Below are 26,139 nucleotides of genomic sequence, written 5' to 3'. Positions count from 1 at the left end.
GTTGGAACCTGAATTGAACAAAATGTAGAGAGTGGGGGAAACCTGTTAGGGGAATAAATCTGCAAACTCAACATATTTAGATAATTGATAAACCAATTAAGAGGAAACAACAGAGAGTTACAATATCTCCAACAAACATCTGTTGAAGGAGGTACAGGCAGTTCCAGATTATAAAAGGTACCCTGCCCCTGCAATATAGCAGCCATACAAATGGCATTCCTCCATACATGACATTTTAATGTGGACCACTGGCGCCAAGGTATCTGAAACCTTAGCACACAACAATGGAAACTGGAAGTAAAAGATACATCTTTATCGCTAAGGAGACAATGTCTCTGGCTATAAATTATCTCTAAGAAAACAAGGCAGCAAAGCTGTCAAATGTACAGACAAAAAGCAGGAAATAACTATGCACAAAATAGGCTACTGCCAATTCTGATGCAAAAGTACATAATGTTAAACTGCAAATTCAACATCAAATTTTAACAAGACAGCACTGTTCTGAAATGGGTTTATTTCCATTTTTAACACTTTTTTAACATAAAACAAAATGAACAGTTTACTGCCATTTTTATATGATCAACTAAGAAAATTAATGATATTGGAAAAATATCAATAGAACAGTGTTAAATGTCCAATTTCCTCCATTCTAAGATTCTGAACATAGTGGATGATTGAATCTGACAAACTGCAATGATATGAGTTTATTTCCACTTTTGATACTTTATTACACAATACACGATAACAAGTTTACCATCAGTTTTACATAATCAACTAATAATGTTGTAAAGATGCAGGAAATGTCAACCAAACACTTTTACATGTCTTATTAGTTAAACAATGAGACTGTTAACATGCCTAAGAATTGAATCTGAGGAAATGTGAAACAAGACAGCACTGTTCTGACATGGGTTTATTTCCATTTTTAACACTTTTTTAACATAAAACAAAATAAACAGTTTACTGCAATTTTTATATGATCAACTAAGAAAATTGATGAGATGGGAAAAATATCAATAGAACAGTGTTAAATGTCCAATTTCCTCCATTCTGAGATTCTGAACATAGTGAATGATTGAATCTGACAAACTGCAATGATATGAGTTTATTTCCATTTTTGACACTTTATTACACAATACACGATAACAAGTTTACCATCATTTTTACATAATCAACTAACAATGTTGTAAAGATGCAGGAAATGTCAAACAAACACTTTAATGTATCTTATTAGTAAAATAAAAAGACTGTTAACATGCCTAAGAATTGAATCTGAGGAAATGTGAAAAAACAGCATAACTTCTTAAATAATGGCCCGATTATGCTGATTTTCGAACTCGACCTGCATTTTAGTAAGATTGACCACTCCTGTGAGTTTAATGGCAATTGGCCTATCGGTTTTTCTTATATTGTGTTTACAGTGTTGCACATATGCTGAAAAAAAGGAAAAAAAACAGCATAAATAGTAAAATAGTGGCCCGATCATGCCAATTTTCGAACTTGACCTGCGTTTTAGTAAGATTGATTACTCTTGTGAGTTTCATGACAACAGGCCTAACGGTTTTCCTTAAAATGTGTTTACAGGGTTGCATATATGCTGAAAAGTGATAAAACAGCATAACTTCTACAATAATGGCCCGATCATGCTGATTTTCGAACTTGACCTGCGTTTTATGAATATTCATCAGCTCTGTAAATATAAAACCAAAAAATAAAACTGTGTTCCACTTATCGTGTTTACAGTGAAAGTGCACGGCGACGGCATTGCCATCGGCATCGGCATCGGCATCAGCATCGGCATCGGCGACGACGGCGACGACAGACGCAGGTGATGGCAATATGTACAGACACATCTGTGTCTGTACATAAAAATTGCTGTGTTTTATAGGTAAAGAACTGTGATGTGTAGCCAATGTAAAGGTTGATACTAAAGATAGAATTTGGAAGAATATGTAACTGGTTAGAAAAATCACTTTTAGATTGTTACTTATTTTAAGGTGGATAAGGACAGTAACTTTGAAAAAGAAAAAATACTACTTGGACAAAATGATGACTGTTCGTCAAAATACTGGAAATGTGAGATATAGGTACAGATGGTGACTTTATTTTCAAAACTTGAAGCAATTGTCCCCATTTTGATTCAATAATTGAAATGATAGCAAGGACACTTGAGGTGAAAACAAGAAGTAGAAGTGATAACTACTGAAAACTGAGACACAAATATGAGGATTTAATTCGCTCCTGTAGGTCATGCTGCGTTATAGCCTTTCCCACTCTTTACGCCACAGGAGGCGAGACAGTAAATGCTTAAATGTAGTAAATCGTAACGTCCACTTTTCTCCTTTAAAAAGACATCTCAATGAACAGCCTTTTTTGACAGAATGTATAGATCTAATGATCTGAATAACACAAATTAAGTCTCTTGACTTGTGAAATATTTGTCACCACATTCAACTTGGGTTTTACACATAAATCCATAACATCAGTTTAAGATGTTTGCTTTATAAAACTGAACAATTAACCAATAAGTAAAAAATAACATTAAAAAAATACAATAAATAAATGAAAATGAAGTAATGAAACCACTCCTTACATCATTTTAAGCAGTATTATGTCTAGTCATTTTTTAAAAACAATTTAATGGATCTTATTTGAACTAACAATCAATAGCATGTGTACAGGAGGTCAGATACCTCCATGGTTTTAATTTCCTACAACTGGTAACCCCAGGTATTTTTAATTACACACTTAGCTGAGCTGCACATAAATGACATTATTCAACCAAGTGGAAATATACTCCAAACTACATTTAATGTCATTTGCATTTTTTGTGTATTTGTGAAAGTGAAAGGTTTCTCAATGTGTATTTTTCAACACTTGCAGGATTTTATTTTTTATTTCTGTTATTATGTATATATTTGATTGTCATGATGTTTATTTATTAGTCCGTTTTTAAGTATTGAACTAATGCAGTCTTATCCATATTAATGTGGCAGACAAGTTTCATAAAAGAAGCAAAATGTGTCTTATAACATTAAAGTTTCTACTTGCACACATTTGAAAAAAGAAAAAAAATGAAAAACTTGTCAGACCTAGCCTATGCAGTACCATACCTCACTGAAACTGTCAAAAATTTCAAAATATTCCATCAAAAATATTATATCAGTTTTTAAAAATCAAGTGACAGGGATGACGCAGCAGTCTGTTCTTCTTCCTGCAAAAACAGAGCTGGAAAAATTCAAACAATACCTCTCTCTCCTTTCATACATGTTCTTTACTCAAACCAATGTGTTTTGACAGGTTTCTGGCAAAACTCTTACAGCAAGGGTCTCAAAATATGGATAAACTTCCACAACACTGGCTGGAAGTGCCACCTGCTACAGATGTTATAACAGGAATGATAACATTTTAAATAAAAACTGTGTTTGTATTCTTATGATGTTTTCATAGAAGATACAAAGCCCGTTTATCTAGCAAAGATAAATACTTGTTTTACCTGTTTTTTTTTTTCAGAAACAAATGCCACACTTGAGATGTGCAAATGTGCATGTTGCAATTGAAAAGTAGGAATTAAATAGAGGTAATTTATCTTTTACTGTTCTGCGCCTTTTAACACATTTTGTTATATACTCTTGATCATGATGAATGTTTATGCTTACAAAACCCTTTTAAAAACTGAAAAGATAAAAAGACAAATACTTAAATCAATTCTGAAATTTTGTCATTCGTTCAATTTATGCACACGATGGCATTGACAAAAACACACAAAAATCTTCCAATTCACGTCATAAGCAGATGAGAGATGTGCAGCCCTGCCTCTGGGTAATGAAGTCAACCTGCTCTCTTGCTCCAGGTAATCCAGCCTTTCAGGTGGCATGAATAATAATTTGTACTGTCAGGGAAAGCAATTGTTAAATTACTGGGAAAATTAACTGATTAGAATGGCAAATGAAGGTAGATAATTTCCATGAATAAAATTTCCGGGAGCTGACGGTCTGTGTATTAGCAAGTTACACCTTATCTTTGAATATAGGTACAGATGGTGACAAATATTTCCTTTTTCTTTTCTTTCTTTCGTTCTTTCTTTCTCTCTTTTGTGTGTGTGTGTGTGCGTGGGGGGGGGAGGTGCAAGGCACCTGAATAAAGGCCAATTCGGTGTGACATTCCTGTCCATTTGTTGATACAAGAAATGACATTAGAAAGTGTGCTTACACAGGTGCCCCTTTGGGAAGTAAAAGAAAAAGAAATTCATGACATTCTCAACAGAAATGAAAGACAAACAAAAGTGAGATGTTCCCCCCGAGAGATTAGAGACAGCTTTCCTATCACAACAAATGGGATGCGCACTGAACAAGACATCAAACAAAACTGCCACAGCGAAACTGCCACACCTTACAATGGCCTCACTGGCGGTTGACAAATTCATTCAAATTGATGGGGCTTGAGAATGACAATGATTTTTTTCATTTTAAGATGGCGTACCTTTGTTAGTATCTGTGCATATCATCTAGAATGGCTGAGGTCTGTGTTCTATGTCCTGTTTTCTACACATTCAATTCAATTGTTTCTAAAAAGACTTTAGATTTGAACTTGAACAAACTGTTTCAGGTTGTCTGTTCACAACAAACTATTTTAAGTTAAAATTTTTCATTTCCGTTTAGATTACAAAACAGACCTAAAACCATAAAAGCACCTAGGTCATTAATATACCAACAGAAATTCTACACCATACATACACATACGAAACACAAAACACTTTTACTTAATTTTCATTAATATAACTAAGGCAGATTATGGTATGATAATTCCCCCTCCTGCGCATCCTTGCAGCAATCAATCTATTGCAAGGACGCAATCGGTAATTAAGTTATAGTGCAACATCACAGCACGCCACCTTGCTTAGCATCGATCTCGCAACGAAAGGTAATTACATTGCAGCAAAGGTGCAATCAACCACATGGAATGGCTTCTACCTATTATTTGTCAATTAAGGAAACAAATGAGTTATTGAGAGCTTAATCACCCCTCCAGTATTCATAGGTGTATTAAATCTACCTCGCACAAGATAACACTGTAACATGCACCTGATCCTCTAGACATGATTGATCAACTGTTATTCCCACGACGCGCATCGTTTCGCGAAAATGCCCTTTTTTTCCAGCCTACAGGTATTAAATGATGTACGATTTAAAGTAAAGGTATTTAGCAACGCTTGAGAAGTTGTAACATAACATCATATTTTTTATCATCCTTCCTGGCCATACCATTCCAAACAGGGACAAAACCAATGACTGACACTGCAGTCATATTGAAAATCCATGCACAAAGGCCCTTAAAAATCTTTAGAGGCCCCTTGAATGTAGTTATATAAAAATCTGCTGCAAGATGTATCTAATAGTAAGTATTTTTCTGCTGGGCATGTATAGAAAGATAAGGGTGAAGGGTAATTACAGCCACGCCACTGGGACTTCATAGAACGGTGAATGATAGGTAAATGACGGGAGGAGCAGAAACAAAGACGAGAAATCGATTGGCAGTAAAGAACATTCTCCATAAAATAATACTTTGTCCCATACGTGATTTAGCAATTTCCATTTTTTGGACAAGTTGGAGAAACAAGGTGTGCGAGGCATGTGTAATGCCTTAGGGCACGAGGAGGAGGAGGGGGGGGGGTACAGAGGGTTTAGGCAGAAAGAAAATACAACACATTTTCATTTGCATAAGCCGATAAGGGAAAAATAAAGTTTGATAACAAAATCAAATTTTATCTATACAGCACTTACTGCTTTGGAAATTTCCAATCTTTTGTTACCAATGACACAAGTCAGTCTGTATTGTGTGTATAAAACTACTGCAGCAAAACTTTGTATCCTGTTTTTTTATCCAAGTCCAGAGGGGCACAAATTATGACCACGAGACATCCAAATCAAATCCAAATTAGATCATTATCAGATGACCAATCAAAATTTGCCACCAACTTTTCAATAAAACATTGCTCATGGTTATCCAATAGTAAGAACCATGTAAGAACATGGAACACCGACATAACAATACAGAAACAAACCAACAGAAAGTGTACACATAAAACTATAATTTTGTGATAGGCAAGAAGCTGCATCTATGTGGTAACTAGTCAACATAATCAGACACATGTTTATCACACAGAAATGACAGACACATAAATCACCCCACTATAAGCACTGGGCCCTACACCCAGGAGATCAATACCTGCGCATGATAAATGAACGGCGCAAAATAACATGCAGTTTTGTCGCATGAAAATAAATCTGCGTATCAGCGAGGAACTGGCAGTTTCCATTTAATTTTCTAAAATCTACGGGGAATTCATGGAAAAAGCGAGACAAACTTTTTTGTTTGTAATTGATCCAACAGAAGTGTGACTGTTTTGTTATCTTTTTACTGACAGGATTTCATTGGAATTGATGGAAGAGGAAGAAAAAAAGAAAGGGGGGGGGGGGGTACTGCAAAGCTTCATTCTACTGTTTTAAACCTATTTATTGTAAGTAAATAAAAATTGTATTACCAAAATGAAAAGTAAAGTAGTGAAAAAAATATTATTCCATGTAATAATCCCAATTTTAACCTTGGACATTTCCACCTTATTTTTCATCAAACATTTTTTTTAATATAGATTAAGCCATATTTTGATTGACGAGAACCCATTTTGATTCGAAACAAGACCGCATCAAATGCTTGTGGTTGTCTGCATCATTTCACATAGTGCAGAACTAGTAGAAAGGGGAACCCTTGTCACATTTATAGACTAAAATACCTACATTTTCGACCTAGATGCATTATTAACTTCAAAGTGTACTTATTCGACAGATCTTTTAATGATAAAATTCAGATGTTTGTGTATTTTGTGGTTTATATAAAAGTACACCCCCACTGTGTGCTTCTACTTAACAAGGTGTAATGCTAAATTTGTTAAACTTTGTTTGGGTCAGTTCTTAATATTCATTACGATGGTATCATTCTCTTACTAGTACCTCCTCGTTTTACAGGGTTTTGTCAAAATTGAAACCTGCACCTACATGTGGATGTGTTCGACAGCTGTTTAATGTGAGCGACCAGTGTGTGAGCATGCATGTAAGTGTATCCATGTATATGCATGCCTGTAAAAGAAAGACAGAAAATGCAAAACTACTAGTATGCATATAAACTTAGTCAAAAGCATAACTTCGCAGTAATTTTGTTCCAATGACAGGGACATTATCATATTCTATAAGTAATAAAAATGACTCTAAAAATGGTGCGAAGTCATTACCCTGCTAGATAGATAATGAAGCAGAACATTCACGCGGGTGACATTTGGAAATTCCCAGAAGCCCATGCTTAACACTTCAGCTGATTTTCGCAGAAGCTGTTTAATGAAAAAGGTGATTCACCATTTGCTGAATGTAATCCTTTATCTCCATAAGAGGTCCACCAACACTCTTTGCAATGGTGTCTTCATGCGGGATAAAAATAATTTTTTCGGCATACCCAATGCGGCTTTTGCAGCCCCCATTTGCTGCCAGATTTTATTAATCTTGTTTAACATTGATTCACCAATTGTGAGGAGTTGGATCGAAGGGCACTGTCTAATACCTGTGAATACCTCTTCAATACACTTTTTAATATGTTTTCAAATATAACACAAAATCATAGAGATTTTAAAACTCCTAAATGATAAATAGCAATATACAAAATGAGAAACAAAATATATGTGTAAACAGGACACTCTTTTAGAAAAAACAATAACCCGTCTCTTCCACACTTTCACTCTATTGGGGTAAAATTAAATACGAAATTAAAAGAGTAAGAAAAATCTTGAACATTCTTGAAAAATACATGTTGTATACTATGCATATATTTTTTAAACATTTTATCTTTGAAGATTTTTAAATGAAACAGAGAGCAGGATTTAACCAAGAAGACAGCAATAATTCATAAGACTGCATGGTCCCGTTGAGAAAACTACGGCAGAAAAGTGTGTGAAGAGGTCGTGTAGAACCAGGTGGAGATTCTCTGGGATTTCACCCACCACTCCAGGTAATGAGCAAACTTAATCATATTTAATCCATGATCCCACTTCATCCCACTGTTTACCAAAAGCATTTGCGTGTTTTCCGCCATGACAGATCGTTAGATTCCAATACAGATGTGGGAAAAACACCTATCCTCTTCCCTTGTGTCTAGCTGCCTCCATCTTAATCATAGCCATAGGTGAATACGGGGATAATTATTCAAACCACCTCCTCATCTCCCATTGGCTTTTCACGGAAATATCAATCGGAAAATTGATCAAGTTATTTACCTATGTAATTATGCATTCATCTCGTGCCTAATTTTTCATCGCTGGCGTGCTGATCCACCTGCTCATCTATTGGAAACTTAATTACTTACATTAGTCCTCTGCCGCGGATGAAACGCGGTGCATTAAGAGAGAGACAGTTCCAATATTCCCCCAGGCTTTCTGGGTCGTGATACAAACTTTGCTACTTTTCATAATTGTGAAATAGCTTTACTGTGGGGAAATAGGTAGATCAGCATCGATTTGGAGTTCATGTTTTTGAATTGGGATATCATAAACAGTTGAAGAATTATGATATCATCCTTATGCAATAGCAATCACTGCCAAAAATGTACATTATCATTCAAATTAAATGTGATGCGTGTGATATAACTCTGACTTGTGTATTATAATCACTGTCAATTCACGTCAATGTGCACTATTTTTTTTTCTAATTCTGGAAATGACACTCCTGCCGTAAGTTGTTCAAAAATACGTATTCATAAAAACTTAAAAAAAAAAAAAAAAAAAAAAAACCCTCCAAATTTTAACGTTAGTTCAAAGATAATTTAAAAATCATACAAAACATCCCAGGAAAGCAGCAGCTGGAATTCACCGATCCGTTCACGTTTTCCTGGTATCCCAACATTCTGGGAGTTCCTTGACACATGCAGGAGCACCTTAATGGCAGTTGGGACTGTAATGAATTCTTGGATTCTGATTAACACCCTGTTCAACAAATTGCCCCATCAAGGTAATGGACATTGTGTGGAACTGCACATTTAGCAGTGTTAAATGGTCGCATAGTTTGCAGGGGTTATTGCAGATACGTCTTTCAAGGTGTTTTTTTTTTTTTTTTTTTGCTTTGCCAAACATTTTTTTCTTTGTTTTTCAATGGGAGGCTAAAAGGTCAAAAACTGCAAAGTATATTTGGTAATCTTTTTTTTTTTTACTTTTTCTTTTGAAAGAAGTATATTTAAAACATGGGTAAAAGTTGTAAAAACTGATAATCCTGAAATCGGGCATAATCCTGAAAACTTTCACCCATCTCAGCATTACAGCCAGTTTTAAATTGGCAATTTTAAAACATCAATTTTTTTGTGCAAAACCTTTGAGGCATATAGAGATAATCATATATGATATACACATAACTGAACAAAACTATACAACAAATCACATTTCCTTAGTCATCATTTATGTTATGCATATTCCTATTCTTACAAGCAAAACAACTAGAGGTTCACATAAAATAGATGTGATCCTTACCACCAACACCATACTAGTCACACCCAAGAAAAATGCAATCCACTGAAAAAAAAAAGAAAGAGACAAATTCTTCAAAGATAAAGTGCCCCACTGCCAGAGAACACATGTTATACTGGGTCAGAGTCCTTAATGTATTGATTTAATAAGCAATCTATTAAGGGGAGTTGTCATCTGTGCACCTCAAGCCTGGTAATCCCTGTGGTCTGCACTAATCACTCAAGACAATGGATATTGACCGCGGTCATATGGTCACTGTGGAACACAGTCCCAGAACACTTTCTAATCCTAGCACATCTCTCTCTCTCTCTCTGTGTGTGTGTGTGTGTGTGTGTGTGTGTGTGTGTGTGTGGAGGGGTTAATAAAGTAAGGAGTAGATTGTGCTACATTCAGTAGAAACTACATGTAAGATAAATAAGTCAAATGGGGTGAGAGCAAAAGGGGAAGCTCATCAACAATCATTTACCTAGAAACAGTTGGCGAGTCCAGGGGAGGGGAATTTGGGGAGGGGGGTGAGCAGAGGACTTGATTAACAATGAGTCCCAGGTTCAACCTCTCCTTATGTGAGCTGTTTTTAAATAACTACAAGCTTGTCTTGCTTTTCTTGCCCTGACTTACATTACATCTTTCCCACCTCCTCTTATCTAATTTTCTCAATCTAATTCTCTCATTCAACTTGCTTTTCAAGAATTTTCCTCTAACACAATACACGTGTCTGCTTGTGTAGGAGTGGATATCTTTCAATACAGCAGAATCCTTCCCCTTTATCTTTTCATACCATTCTCTAGGATTATTCTATCAGGTCTCCCTACAGACGGCAGTATCAGGTAGAGTACACTCTCCCTGTGGTGAAAAAATCTCACTTTCCAATTCAGGCCTTCTTGGTTATCTCAGTGTTTCCATTCATGCTAAGACAGTCTATTGATCTTACCCTACCTCCATCTTAAGCGAGACACGAGCGCATCGCTTATCTGTGTGCCTCACTGTAAATGAGCAGCGTTCGAGGTTGATATCCCTGGTAGAGTCATGAGAGTTAGGTGTCAGGTGTGGGAGGTTTCTATCTCTGTGGTACACTCTACAACTGCTGGCTTGATTTTTGCAGACAATTTATACATTGGGGTTCATTTATAATTTTTTTTTTCTTCACAAAGGGCTGTTTTTTACACATGAAATTGGTTTTATCTTATAATTTGCTGATGTAGTACCTTTTAGCTTAAAAAGCAGTGCTTATAATAATTATTAATTCAGAATTCTTGAAAACTATGTTACACAAGCTTTTGCAATAAATCACTTCTCATTCTGGCTAAAGAACCTGGCAATAATGCACTTTCCTACCCTCGGGCTACCTTTATAGCCTTAATTCCTATCTATGCAATTTTCCTCACATTCCCATCATTAAGAAAATCTGCGATCATTACGTGACACTTCATAACAAATCATATCTAGGATTCCCAAGATCATAGGAAGGCCATTTAGTAAATGACCCAGTGAAGAGACTTAATTACCTCTATTAGCCATTCAGGTATTGTGACTGGCACATTATCCACCTGAGTGATCGCCTTTTGTTAAGTGGCATTCGTGTGCCATACACGCGACTATCTCGAGACGGTAAGTGTGATAACAAGGTAATCAATTAACCCTGCTTCACCTGTGATTTAGAGGTAGTATCTGTGGTTTGCTGAGCAGCGATAGTGTCTTTGTTCAAGCGTAATTTTGATGGATGGCACGTGCCTGGGAGATTAGGGCCGTGATCTCTGACTGTACTACCTGAGCTCTACCTGAGTAGGGAAAAATACATGACTAAATGAATGAATGAGAAGTTAGGGGGTTCCTAAAGTGCAGCAAGGCCCACTGCTTTGACTATTTTGATTGGTTGATTGGACATAAGGATTAAGACAAAGAATGACTTCAGGTTTTATTATTAAAGATGATTTTTTTTTTTTGTTTTATATAAATTTTTCTCTATCTCCTTGGGAAACATAATTTGAATTTCCAAATTGAGAATCAATCAAGCAAATGTTTTTTTGAAAAAACTTTAAGAAGTCAAGAACATTTCTCACTCATACTAGCACTGGTTTATTACTTCTTTGATAACATAACTATCAATGATCATATAATTAAAAATAAATAAATAAAACCAAAATGGAACACAAGAGATAGATGACTATGAATTTAGAAAGTGTCACTGAACTGATATGACCCTGATCTGAGCAGACATCTCCCCAGACCTCCAGACATCTTCACCTCTGGTTGACAGGTCACCTGTCCAGTACCATCTGACCACCGAACTCCCGTCATCTGCTCTCTACCTCTCTCTATACACCTCTCTACAATACCACCATACAATACCACTATAGCCTGGACAACCCCCAATTAACATATACCTTGATGGAACTAAGACATTAAGGAATAATAAGATTATATCGAAGAATTTTCCAAACAGCACAGGTGGTGTCTGTACAAAGGCACTGGCAGTTCATTATCCCTCACCTGATCAAGCTGAGATATACGACCTGCCAGGAGAATGGATAGAAAACACCTGTCATTGATAGTGCATTGGCAGGGCCTCGTTGGACAGATAACCAGGCCCTGGGCTCTGTATATTACCTGAACTCAGGTGAGCAAAAGCCAGGTGATTAAGACATAAAAAGGTTCACAGAAGGTGGAAACTTAGTTAGGAGCTTAGACAGAGAGACAGGGGAGAGATGGACGCACTGATTGGAATCAATCAGACGTGCCATCTGATCAGCCTGGACAATCTGTCGACCAGATTGGGAGGACAACTTCTGCCATTCTTTTCTCCTTTATCTCTTGATTCCAAACTTTGATTGACAATGCAAGATCACAAATAGCCAGTGAATTCTGGTTTAAAAATCTAGAGGGGGATTTTTTTCTAAGAAGTTTAGAGGAAAAGTCACATACACGATGACACAAGGACTGCTAAACAGCATTTTACCTTTTTTTTTTTCATCAAAGTATCTAAAACTTATGATCTTAATTGCTACTTCTTCTAATTTTAATATATTCATCTACATGAAAAACAGAGGTAACATTGAATTATTCACAAAAAAAAGAGTCTCACAAGTAAAATTTTTTCATGTCTCACTATCACTCTAATTTGGACTGTGCCCCCAAGTCCTGCTTGGAGAAAAGGAATCCAAACACCTTCATGTCTCCAAATTGAAGTTTGTTCTATTATAAGATAAACAACTGGTTGTTTTCCTTCTGGAGAAGTTGCCTAAAAGGTGTTTTGTTTATAAAAGGTCAGCTCAAGGATGTGCAGTTTACCCTCTTCAGGGTCCAAATCCATGTAAGAAATGTAATTTTGTGTTACATTTTGTTAAATTAATTAATGGTGCTGATACAGTTATCAAAATAACACTATTTTAAAAACACAGAACTGGATAAAGTGCTATTTATTCTTCAACTTATGTTTTATTTTATCTTTTTATTGAGACATAATTATTAAATTGATGAATTGTGAATATATATTGGTGCTGTTATAGCTAAGAAAATATTTAATCATTTGCAGGAATGAAACTAAATAAACTATAATTCCATCCTTAAATATTTTCCTTTGCTTTTTACATAGCTTAAAAAATCAATTTTGAATTAATACAAGAAAATAAGGCTACAAACACCAGTTTTTTCTTAATTCACCACTGTATGTCAATAGTGACCGATATTGGAAGATATTTGACCAAGAAGTAAGCTATCTGACCATTACAGGTGTGGGTACAATACTGATAAGTGAAGGATAATCCCCAACTTAATCCATGTTAATCCCCCTATACACTGCCAACTGATGTGTGCTCATAGTCCATGAGCCAAATTGAAAAAAGGCCTTATTTAAGGATTTGGCTGCACCCCCCGTCAGGCAAAGGTTTTATGATTGATTCTTGTAGTTTAGAACCTGAATTTTTCATTTCTACTTGTTTCCGGCTTGAAAAAGTGTCCGTTTGTACCAGAAACAGGCCAAATCCAAGATGGCCGCCAGTAAATTCATGTGTCAACTGTAAATACAAAAATTGATTTAAAAGTTACTTAACAACTTTATATTATCAAAATTTGCACTGATCACAAGTACTTTTGCCTTCTTTGATTTTTCAGGCACTTTACATTTTTCAAGATGGCGACTGAATCCAAGATGGCGGCCATTTTCCTTACTTTTTGTGAAAAAATACAAATACCTAAATTTGATTTTTTTTTATTAACCAAAAATTAGGAATATTTTACATGTTTTTATGTATTTGAATAAGTTGAAGTCTATATTTTTAATTTTTACCAGTTAATTTATCACAAAATTGTACATTTGAACACAGATGGCTCTAATCCAAGATGGCCACCACATAAAATGGGCTTTTTGTTTTGATATGTCAACAAGCCTTTCTCAGTATAAAACATCTCAGACTACTTAATGGAGGATTCATTGCACAGGTCATGGTATGAAATGTATGACTGAATAATTTAAATTGTTTTGAGATTTTGTTCAGGGTATAAAAATCCAAAATGGCCGCCAATTTCTGAATTCAAAACATACATTATTTTGATTTGCATGTTAAAAAACAAATTGAATAATTAGCAAATTAAAAATATTTATTTTTAGATAAATTTATCTGTATTGCAATCTCATTTTGCTTCTTGGACACTTTATTCTGTCAAAAAGTGGTTAATTTTTCTTCATTTATCATGATTCCAAGTTTGCCATTGATAAAAATGAACTGCACGCTACCCGTATGGACAATACCATATGTTATGAGCCTTACGTAAAAGGCTATTTCTGAGCTTTAATGTTGAAGTATGGAATGGAATATATAACTGAATGATTCAAAATGCTTTTAGGCTTGTAGTTTAGGGTTGAAAAGTCCAAAATGGCCGTCAATTTCTGGATTCAAAACAAACGACATTTTGATTTGCATGTTGAAAAGCATCAAATTGAATGATGGGCAAATGATTAAAGACTATATTTTGATAAACTGCAGTGTCCTTTTACTGTTTAGAATCTAATTTTTCCAAAAAGTAATTATCTAAGCTCCAATCATCAAAAAAATCTAAGATGGCCACCAACAAAAATGAATTTTAGGTAAACATGGATGAAAACACACTGTTGACTCGTAATTTTATACATGCATATATATATATGCCTGTGCTTAATAAGGTTGAGTGAATCTCAAATGCTTTGCCGTTTTCTTGAACAGAAATTGATGCATAACACACAAGGGACAGCAATTTTTTTCAGCAGCAACTATATAGGTTAGTAAAATGACAATTTTCAATATTGCAGACAAAAGGCATGCCCAAAATGCCCTAACAAGAGTGACGTACATCATTTACAACTTAAGGATCAATAGTTTGTTATATGGGGGGTGGGCTGTAAAATTTAATTTTCATATGATAGCACTTCTATTGTTACATTTCAAATGGACTTGGGTTACTGGTACATTGCTTGTTGAAAGTTCCCTGTCAAGCTTGACGAAAGAGCCAGGATCTCAGTCAAAAAAGGGACTTACTAGTAGTAGGGATACGATTTCTCACATTCTGCTAGGTGTTGATCGTAAAGAGGCTCACTCTCTTAAAACAAAGGTGTTAATTTGCACACAACCTTTGGCATCATCAGGCAAGCCAGAGTAACTATTACAGAAGTTTTAAACAGGCATTTCTGTGCTAAAGAAGACTAAGTTGACTTGGACATGTGAACTAGATGAATGTTGCATAGCAAAATCCCAAAACAGCTGTCACCTGTACTATTTGACCAATTGGTTTTGGGTAGCAATCTCAGAGGAAGACCACGGTTGAGACTTAAGGACTGAAACTTGCAAAAGCAGCCTGTTTAATTCCACACAGTGACACACTGGCAAAGGAGTAAACATTATCTAGAGCAAAGTAGAATAAATCTAATTGTCTCTCAAAGAAAGACTAAAAGAGGTCAACAACTCGCTACAGCAAAATGAACAGACTTTGAAGCAAAATCACCATGAAATACTGACATAAACCCTGTAACACCTCCCTTGCTTGTAGGTTCTAAAACAGAACTTGCTTATAAAACATGGAAAAGATGAGCCATGAGAGAATCCGACGCTAGAAGACTATGGATACCAAATTGAGACATTCATTGCTGCATAAGACCCTTAACTTGAGTGGTGACCATATTGAATATTGTAGACATGAAACTGGTTTAAAATATAAAAAAAATTAAACTTCTTAATAAAGTCTTAACTTTTTAAAATTATGTATTCAAGAAATATTTGACGTAATGATTGTCCCAGCCCCATTATTTGAAAATCATTTGCAGTAGCACCCCATCTTGGCTTTATTGATGTTTTTGGCCATTACTTACTAGCAAAAGGAGACTGGAATTCAATCAAATTAATTAAATGTATAACTTTTTAGAATTAACATTTGATTTCGATTATTTTCACTTTTTTATTTACATGAATGGCTTATGGTAAGAATTCACAGTTAATAGTAGTATGGTTGCCATCTTGGATATCCTGTCAAATTTGAAACATTTGAAATATTTTAAATAGAGAAAGCTTCGAAATCATACCAAAATAGGAAAAAGGAGTCTGCAATATATACAGTTTAACTGAGTTTTATCAAAAACGTACATTACGCCTTCTGTATTCATTTTCAATGCAGTTTGATTTTTTCTCATTACGTACAGAGAATTTATGGGCAAAAAATCAGAAGGGATCATTTGTTCAATTCTGTAGCCTTCCAAAAGTTTGAACTGAATTAAACAATACTGTAGATGAATGATTGCATGAAAAAGACATTCAATTTGAAATCTAGAAAGACATAAAGCTTTCGTTCATAATCAACTCGATATAATCAACTCTTTTTCATTTGTAGCCATCATTGATTTATGGCAATCAAGTAAAATATGATGAATTTAAGGAAATATGAATGGTCAAAGTAGCACGAAAGGCCTGGATGTTAAAGATACATTAAAGATATACGTCACAGTGGTTTTAAAATAATGTTTCTTTAATTTCTCTCTATATATATATTATTAGTAATGAATCAGATAAGTAAGCATATTTAATGTACGTAACAGCAGCCATCTTGAATATTAATTGCAATGTAAAAATCTGAGAAAGTTTCTTTGAAATAATTCAAAGAAAAAGTTATTTAGGATAAAAAGTAATTTAAAAATAAGTTCAAAAAAGTACAGAAATATTGTGTACGCAATTTAGTAAGGCTGTCAACGTGGTATTGTCCACACAGGTAGTTGCAGTTCATTTTCAACAATGGCCAACTTGGAATCATGATAAATGAAGCAAAAATAATCACTTTTTGACAGAATGAAGTGTCCAAGAAGCAAAATGAGATTGCAATACAGATTAATTTTTCAAAAAATAAATATCTTTAATTTGCTAATTATTCAATTTGATGTTTTTCAACATGCAAATCAAAATGTCGTTTGTTTTGAATCCAGAAATTGACGGCCATTTTGGACTTTTCAACCCTAAACTACAAGCCTAAAAGCATTTTGAATCATTCAGTTATATATTCCATTCCATACTTCAACATTAAAGCTCAGAAATAGCCTTTTACGTAAGGCTCATAACATATGGAATTGTCCATACGGGTAGCGTGCAGTTCATTTTTATCAATGGCAAACTTGGAATCATGATAAATGAAGAAAAATTAACCACTTTTTGGCTGAATAAAGTGTCTAAGAAGCAAAATGAAATTTCAATACAGATAAATTTATCAAAAAATAAATATTTTTAATTTACTTATTATTCAATTAATGTTTTTTAACATGCAAATCAAAATAATGTATGTTTTGAATTCAGAAATTGGCGGCCATTTTGGATTTTTATACCCTGAACAAAATCTCAAAACAATTTAAATTATTCAGTCATACATTTCATACCATGACCTGTGCAATGAATCCTCCATTAAGTAGTCTGAGATGTTTTATACTGAGAAAGGCTTGTTGACATATCAAAACAAAAAGCCCATTTTATGTGGTGGCCATCTTGGATTAGAGCCATCTGTGTTCAAATGTACAATTTTGTGATAAATTAACTGGTAAAAATTAAAAATATAGACTTCAACTTATTCAAATACATCAAAACATGTAAAATATTCCTAATTTTTGGTTAATAAAAAAAAATTCAAATTTAGGTATTTGTATTTTTTCACAAAAAGTAAGGAAAATGGCCGCCATCTTGGATTCAGTCGCCATCTTGAAAAATGTAAAGTGCCTGAAAAATCAAAGAAGGCAAAAGTACTTGTGATCAGTGCAAATTTTGATAATATTAAGTTGTTAAGTAACTTTTAAATCAATTTTTGTATTTACAGTTGACACATGAATTTACTGGCGGCCATCTTGGATTTGGCCTGTTTCCGGTACAAACGGACACTTTTTCAAGCCGGAAACAAGCAGAAATGAAAAATTCAGGTTCTAAACTACAAGAATCAATCATAAAACCTTTGCCTGACGGGGGGTGCAGCCAAATTGGATTTTTTGGCCTTTGGCTCATGGACTATCACTCACTGGACAGAAAATACCAAGTGAAGATCTTGATCCATTCATTAACAATTCAAGATGAGAAGGGTATTTTCGGGGCCAATAAATTACTGTATGTGGAATGTTATCAAATTTTCACTTTTTCTTTTGTTAATAACCTAAACTGTAGATGAAGATGAGAATCTGAAATCAATAGGATGCCAGAATGATGATACCTTAGCAGTATGAAATCCCAGAGTTCTAACTTTCACCAGTTTTCAATTTCAAAGAGCTAGGGGTGTGTCTTAGAATACCTTTGTCAAAACCTGATCCAAAAGGTGAGACAGCAGTGGAAAGAGCACCTGTTAAATACATCTATTTTGATTAAATTTTATATTTAACACTTCAATTGGCTGGTGCCTTGGTATTCCACAGAGTAACATTTCAAGGGGGGGGGGGGGGGGGGGGGGGGGGGGGCACTGGTCATTAGAAAGATAAAAATCTCAATACAGTGTTAAAAATGCAATAATTGCATATTTAAACATTTTCACGGATTAGGATTTTTTTTCAAACATAAAACTTGCTAAATATATTTTACATAGGTGCTTCAGCTTTGGCTCATTAGCTTTGCATTTTAGGATGTACAGCTTCCCTTGCTACACTACCCAGACTGCTAACAGTATTTCAGTGGCAACTTTTCTGCCAAACCAAATTAACCTGATTGCACTGCCCTGTCCAGGTCCATCAAGAGGTCAAAGGTTACCAAAAGCAGAAAACATGAACATCTTATCCATCACACCTGATATAATTAGCTTTATTTCTACAAAGCCAAACACCGATTCTATCTAAATATGTGAAATAGGAAGGGAGACACAGTGTCCAATAATATTCAGTTCAAATCTACCCCAGTACTAACCAGACACTCCTGGGACTAGTCAGTGTCTACAGGTGGTGCCAGAGATCTAATTACCTGGCCAGAACACATGCTTGACCACAACACTGACCAGTGGTCAGTTACCCTGTACAAACATCCAATAAATTCCTCAGCACCTGCTTCTCTGAGTGAGAGAGTCCGTTTTATTAGACTGAATTAAAGCTGTTACTTGAACTATGTGGACTAGAGACTTTCATGTAATTTTCCTTTTAATAAACAAAAGGAAGCTGTTCACTTAAGTTAGCAAATAGAAGATTAAATTCATGAACATTATTCTTTTCCAGTCTTAGGTCTTTTTTACAATATTGTCTAAGTATGAAAATTTAAGTTTGACATTATTTGTCAACATATTAAAAATGAAAAGTTGCTGTTATAAATATTTTAAGAACCTATAATCTAAATTGTAATATCCTTTGTCGCATAGATGTCAATGTAATTAAATTAACATATTTTTAAAGATGAACCATGCCTCTTGAAATTTTAATCTAAAACAGAAACATTAATCTTTCAAATTTGAACTTTTCAACACAATCATCGTGACAGCATGTTACATTTTATGGGATCAAAACATTCATGACCATATTAAGAAATTCAGAAATGTTGGTTTATTTATTACTTTTTACACACAACTTGGCACCAAACAACAGCAGAACAAGCATATGTTTCATAGGGGTCTTAGCAGTTCAATTTTTGACAAATTGGTTTAAATTAAATTTCAAGACTTTTCTAACCTTTGCTCAGCTGGCACATGTGTAGCGTAAAATAAGTTTAATTTCCACAATTGAAAAAATTTATATTGAGTCCATACTGTTAAATGCTATTATTTAGGAAAGCAGAAAAAAAGGAACTAACCCTCTTCCAGTTCAGATAAACCTTGTGGGGCTTTTTAGATGGTTTAAACTAGCCAATCTACCACAGCTGAAAATTACAACAGTTGCAACTGTAAAAACACACTTGGATAATCTATGTCAAGGGCTCTTAAATAATTTAAAATTATGTTATTTCCTAACTATTCCCCCCTTAGCCAGATGCTTTCTCTAGGTATAACCCAGAGGATTACCTTTCGTATTAAATTCTATCCTGAATTTGTAAAAAAATACAATGAAACTAACATAATATGGCAAATTTCAATGAAAAATACACTTTTCAAAAGTTACTTTCTTCCAAAATTTCAAGTAAGTAATTTTAATAAACTCAACAATTATTCAACAATGATTAGCACATTGTGCGTTAGTCAAGACAATTAAACTTCGCCTCCCCTCCTCAAAACCTCCTTCTAACTGAGTAATTCCAAGGTGCAGGCTCTCTACCTGTGTAGTCATTTCCCACACATGTCACATACCCCAACCACATACCTCGGAAGTGAGGTACGGCGCAAACATCTCAGAAACTCATGGGAAATATGTCTTTTGCACGAAGATGTTTTTAATGGAACCAACATGGAGGACAGGTGGATGGCATAAAAAACGGCGCGTAATGCTCCGTGACAGGTGTGGCTGTTCAGTTAACAGTGGGTGACTCCTCAATTATGTTCCCTTTACTTGGGTCTTTTCCTTAAAATTGTAATTTAAAAATTTTTTGACAGGAGATGATTAACTATTGGATGGTTGGGCTGGGGTAGAACACCTGACGAAATGTTGGGTAACTGACACCCAAGGAAGCTACCACATGATTTACGCAGAATAAGAGGAAAAACAAATTCTCACATAGTGACACCTAGGGTGATAAAAATCCACATAACAAAACAGGGTCAGCCATCATTCTATCTTACTAAAAAGGACAACTGCCAAATATTTATCAAAGCCAGGATAGATGGCACAGTTGTTTTATGAAGAATTTAACCTTGGAAGTTATTTTTCAGGATGTGAAACAGGAACAGGGTCCTCTTTCCAGGAACAGTTGGGGAACATTTCAGCTCAGGCAAAACGGCACCATCTAATTGGTGAAGGTACATGTGTAAAGTTCATACCCCACAAAAACTTCCTGATCATGAATTTCAGCATATTACTTCCCTTTGTAACCACTAATATCTAATACACATGCGCTTATCTATGCACTGCCTAAAACACTTTGTTTGTAATATCCAAGATTAACATGACTAGCAAAAAATAACAAAACAAAAAATCATGTATCACAAACATTTAACCATTTCTTAGTTCACACTAACCCTAAATGCACCCAATATGAAAAACCTCACAATGCTATCACCGCCTTTAAAAGTTTCACGTTATATCTGTCTTACCTGGAGAAAAAACGTCCATCTTTTCCAAAACCTGCAGCAGACGAGGGTGGATCATTGCAGAAGGGAGTCTGGATGCGATGGTTTCCAGCAACATTGTCCACAAAACCTGGCCCTCAATGATAAAGTCACTGACCACTGGCAGCGTACCTAACTGTGAACACAGCACTTCATGTCTGACTCAACAACTTCCTAAAAGTTCAATGAAATACTTCACTTGTGTTCCAACCGTATCTTGCTTCCCACAAATAAAAGTCTGTCTCAACTTCTGGAAAAGTTCAAGCGGCTCACTCAATGATAATAAAAAACAACGCGGCACACAAAAAAGAAAATCAGCTTGGACCAAAACTTCTAGAGTCAGTTATCTGTCTCTCGACTTCTGCAGCTTCTGCTCCTGGTGTGTACTCAAGGAACAATATGGCAATCAGAATGAATGATTCAGTAAAGAAGTCTCTCTCTGTCTATCACTACAGTGGGTTCTAACCTGGAGTTCCCTGCTGCTTCTAGAGACTCCTGTAACCTCAGGTGCTGAGTCAGAGAACCAGATGTAAATGAAGCATCACAAGGCAAGACATAACTTTGATTAGTCCTGGGCAAGTCCAACTGGAATTTCATAAAGGGGTTGACAGGTGGTAAAATAGGTACAGATGAAAATAGATTAACCAATCTACTGACTTCAGGCTAATTAAGAAACGTCATAATGATTGTACAAAGAGCTCTAACATGTATTTTTCTCCCAAGATAAATTCTTGTTTCACTTTTTAAAAATCACTCAAAATGCAAGTTACCTAACCTTTTAAAATCACCAACTTGAACTATTCCAAAAGTGAAATGCCTAATAAATACAGGATACTTCCCTCATAACAAAAAGAAAGTGACACCTCTTAAGCTGGCATGTCACCTGATAAAGTCAAGTTTTGGTCTTAAAACTGACCTCAGATCAACAACAACAACAACAACAAGAGAAAATCCCACCTGGCTTTTCAGACACACAAACAAAAGGAAAGGTGCTGAGGAAGGGAAGGGAGATCCAAAACACTGATAATATTTACACCAAGGATGTAATTTAAATAGGTGTTATCCATACCGTCATTAATACTTATAAGGTACTTTGTAAAGTAGAACTTTGTTAAATCTTGGAACAGTTAATAAAGACATCTCAGCAGTTGACAGTTGCTAGATAAATATCTCAGTGACTATTACAGGATTACTAACTGTATCCATGTGAGGAAATGGCTTAAGGCCCTGTCTTGATCAAAAGAACTTGGTTTGACCACTGAGTTGACCAATAGGTTTACCTTCCAGTGGTCCTTTTATTCTCAATGTTTATTTGTTTGACATGGCAAAGATTGTGTTTTGTTTCATTTGCTGAAATCTAAAAACATTTGTCACTATTAAAGAAGCACTAATTTCCTTTCTCTCTTTCAGCAGTGGCACCTGCTTTGGAAATTAATTCAAGAAGCTGGGACCCTCTTTAGGAAGTGAATGATGCAATAAAAAAAAATATCCCAACCTTTGTTGCTTTTTCAGATTAAAATAAAAACCCACTGAAGTGTGCCTCCACATTTAAATCTACTTCTACACTGGATACTTCAATTCCAGTCATTTTTATTTTTTTTATATTTATATATACATAAATGTACTTATTTAGCACAATACAAAATCATATACGAAGTAAGCTCATTGTCTTTGTAAACTTTCTGTTTGTACCAAATTATCAAAAGAGTGAGCAAAATGAAAGTGAGACACTTTAACACCTGGGAAGGATGTTTGGCTCTATTGAATGGTCATTAACTCCCTCCTCTTTATTATCTCCATTGGTCAATAACCTCATTGTGTGCACTGGTCAGTAACTGCTCCACCTATCCACCTCCCCACCCCCTGGTCCCATGTAGCAAGAATATCAGGAAGTAACACTATAGTAAGGTGACAAAATAATGAAGAACATCCACCTCCAGTGTTAATAAACAAAAGACCACCTTATTGCAGGAGAAAAGTGACAAAAGACAAAAACCAAGGAAATGACACCCCCTTGGTAAAAGAAGGCTGGTCATTAATGGTGAGTACCATTTTGCCTATTAGACTAATTAGCCCTATTTTGCCTTGAAACATATATAAATATCTGTTTGATTAAACTTTGTGACAATTAACTCTAGGTATCTTATCTAACTTTTCTTACAAATTTTGCAGAAGTTTCACAATTTCAGTGACACCTTATTCTATTTTTTTTTTTTTACAATTTACCATTGAATTCTCTAATATCCAGTAAAATAAATTAAATATTACATTTTTTTTGGAATAACTGCACACCTCCAACTAAGGATGATTTCTATTCATAGTCAAACGTGACACAGATAAAACCATTCTGCCACATTTTCATAAATCATCATGACATTCAAAATTATGAGGAAGAAATAATAACTATGAAATGTGCCAAGTTTAATTATCCACCTGGACCTAAACATTTCTGTCCTAATTAAGGTGATTTGCATCACATTCATCCATTTCAAGAGTCCCACCATAAAAAGTATGGCCAGGGAATAAGGATTATCAATGGGAAAATATTACTAATTATTCATAATTACTTATAATCCATATAGGAAAATAGAAGGCTATGTAGGTGTTTTGTAATAGTTCCCCTGGAGAAGAGAGAAATTACTGCTCATTTCCATGCTCATTGGTAACTAAATGGATCAAAATACCTGCTGAAATTCAATACCATTTGTCTGTGCTCATCCAGTGATTGGCCTAAAGTGCTCAAACAATACAACTATGAACATACAATAAGATATGTTATCTATCCTCAAAATGGCTGCCTATGGCAAAGCACCTGGCCCTAGTAATGGAGAAACAATGGGTCTTGTTACGTTTGTGCTGGCTGCTGGTACACGACAACTAAATAACCTATAAATTGTTTACAGTCCAATGGTCAGACACATTATATTCCTCCAATAAAAGAGAATATTGGAGAAAATTATCAATTAAGGCACAGGTTGTCTTTTGTGTTTCTGCAGCATAAATGTTCTATGAAAGGTATGAACATTAGTTTATTGAATATTAGTTTATTGAATATCAAGGCAGCAGTTGCATGAACTGGATCTTTGTGGCATTTTGTTGTTAAATTTTGATTATTTCTTTGGTGACTGGTGACACAAGTTCTTTCTCTCTCTCGATCTCTCTCTCCAAAAATTCTCCAAAACTTTTTCTCAATATATTTCAATTTTTTCAAATTTGCTATCAGTCAATCCAAGGTGCATTATTGGTCTCCTGAAGAAGAAGACACAGAGACCACTAGACAACATGGCTGTTATCCCTTCAATCTCCAGGAGTCACCACACTGTCTCCATCCTCGAATCAAATAGCCATCTTGAACCAGACATATTAGTACAACCTGGTGACTACTGTTTAAATTACAAGTACTAAAACATTTGTTATTTTGTGACACAGCTTTCAATTGCTGGTTTTAATGATGGTTTTTCCAATGAGGTGTACAGTGACGCACACATGGGAAAAAACTGTCCCCCCCCCCCCCCCCCCCCCATCAGCTCACGTGCCCCCATTTTGCTTGCCTTGGCCTATCACAAGGCTTATAGTTTATTAATTCAAGAAAAATAAATACCAAGAATGAGAGACCATGGAAAGAATTCAAATGATGTAAAAAAACAATATATTATGGTATGTCTTACAATTAGATGTACCATTCCTTCAATCTTATGCATTCATCTAATTCTGACAAATGAAGGTGCTAAATGGCAACTGTGGCAATTCCTTTGTTTGCCATATGAGAAATTAAATCAATCAAAACACCAGTAATAAGGTCACAGTCTTCCTGAAAGGATGCCCTGACCTGAAAAAAATACCACCGTAAAAGCAGGAAACAACAAGGAAGGTAATTGTGCAGAGAAAACATGGGAGATACTAATTACACAGCAGCCAGTTCCTATTTAAAGTAACATTAGTTCTAATCCCACCGTTCAGAGCCAGAGGTGTAATTACCACTCTGTGAGTGCAAATGAAAGGATTAATCAAAGAGAGAGTTGTTTTATTTCACAAAGATTTTTTTTACCATGCTTACACTTTTTTACTTTAATAGTCAGGAGTGCAAAAGGTGTTCTGTGATTTGTTAAATCTTTGTACATGAATCCAACATCTTTTGAATTTGGAAATCTCCTAATTTCACCAAAAGAAGATCAAAGCGGCAAAAACTGAAAACAAATTTCGAAACAAAATCAAATTATAGTAAAAGAAGTCTAGTAAAGTAGCCATGTTAGGATCAATTTTAACAGAAAAAGATTAGTCTTAACTTCTCAATGCTTCTACTCAAAAGCAACCCCCTATGAGTGCATTCGGAGCTGAACAGCAGACTAAAAAATCTCCGGATCAAATATGGCGACCCACTAAAAAGCTTGCCACTTCATTCCTGATCAGACACTGAATATGAATATGATTCCCAGCGGGAATTATGCAACAAGCATTCAATTGGGTCAGCCATATTTGATCCGGGGATTGGTTAGTTTCCTGTTCTAAATGTGCTCTAATTAAAGCACTAGTTTTTTTACAACTGGGAAGTAATGAACAAGGGAAGGAGTTTTGTCTGAATAATATTAGGCCAATTGCAATCAAGCATTTTCCATAGGGAGTTCATAAAAAAAAAACAAACTTAAATTCAAACTACTATCAATGGAACCCCCAGAAATAATAAAAAAAAGAATACTAATCTCCGACCTCACACCAAAGTCACTAACGTGTGAGAGCTGTGAATATGAAAATCACGAAACATCTTCATTAATGCTGTTGTCTTATATGCAAAAACTTTGCCAGCTAATGACGGCATGGCATTCTGATGTTCATCATCTCCAGTCTCGTCCTCGCTCACTGTCATTGTTGATAATGACATCTGTCACAGTTATATCCAAGACATCAATGCCTTTGCATGCACATTAGGT

At 35.1% G+C, this 26,139-nt stretch overlaps 1 protein-coding gene across 2 annotated transcripts in view; it reads right to left on the bottom strand.

The window, feature by feature from the left end:
* The window catches only part of LOC106151450 (zinc finger E-box-binding homeobox 2), a 62,989-nt gene that overhangs the window by 20,025 nt on the left and 16,825 nt on the right, over positions 1–26,139 (bottom strand). Inside the window, exon 1 of one of the 2 annotated variants that reach the window (XM_013524704.3) lies at positions 21,197–21,759. The exons of the other annotated variant lie outside the window; for it this stretch is intronic. Within the exon in view, the coding sequence (XP_013380158.2) occupies positions 21,197–21,290 (94 nt within the window). The 5' untranslated portion in view covers positions 21,291–21,759. Of the gene's footprint in view, positions 1–21,196; positions 21,760–26,139 lie in introns of those variants that run through there. 2 annotated transcript variants of the gene reach the window in all.

Source organism: Lingula anatina, chromosome 7 (assembly GCF_051362555.1).
Source record: "Lingula anatina isolate TDL-2025a chromosome 7, LinAna3.0, whole genome shotgun sequence".
Lineage (NCBI taxonomy): Eukaryota > Metazoa > Brachiopoda > Lingulata > Lingulida > Lingulidae > Lingula > Lingula anatina.
The sequence above is the reverse complement of the archived record's forward strand: the minus strand, read 5'-3'. Positions and strand labels throughout refer to the sequence as shown.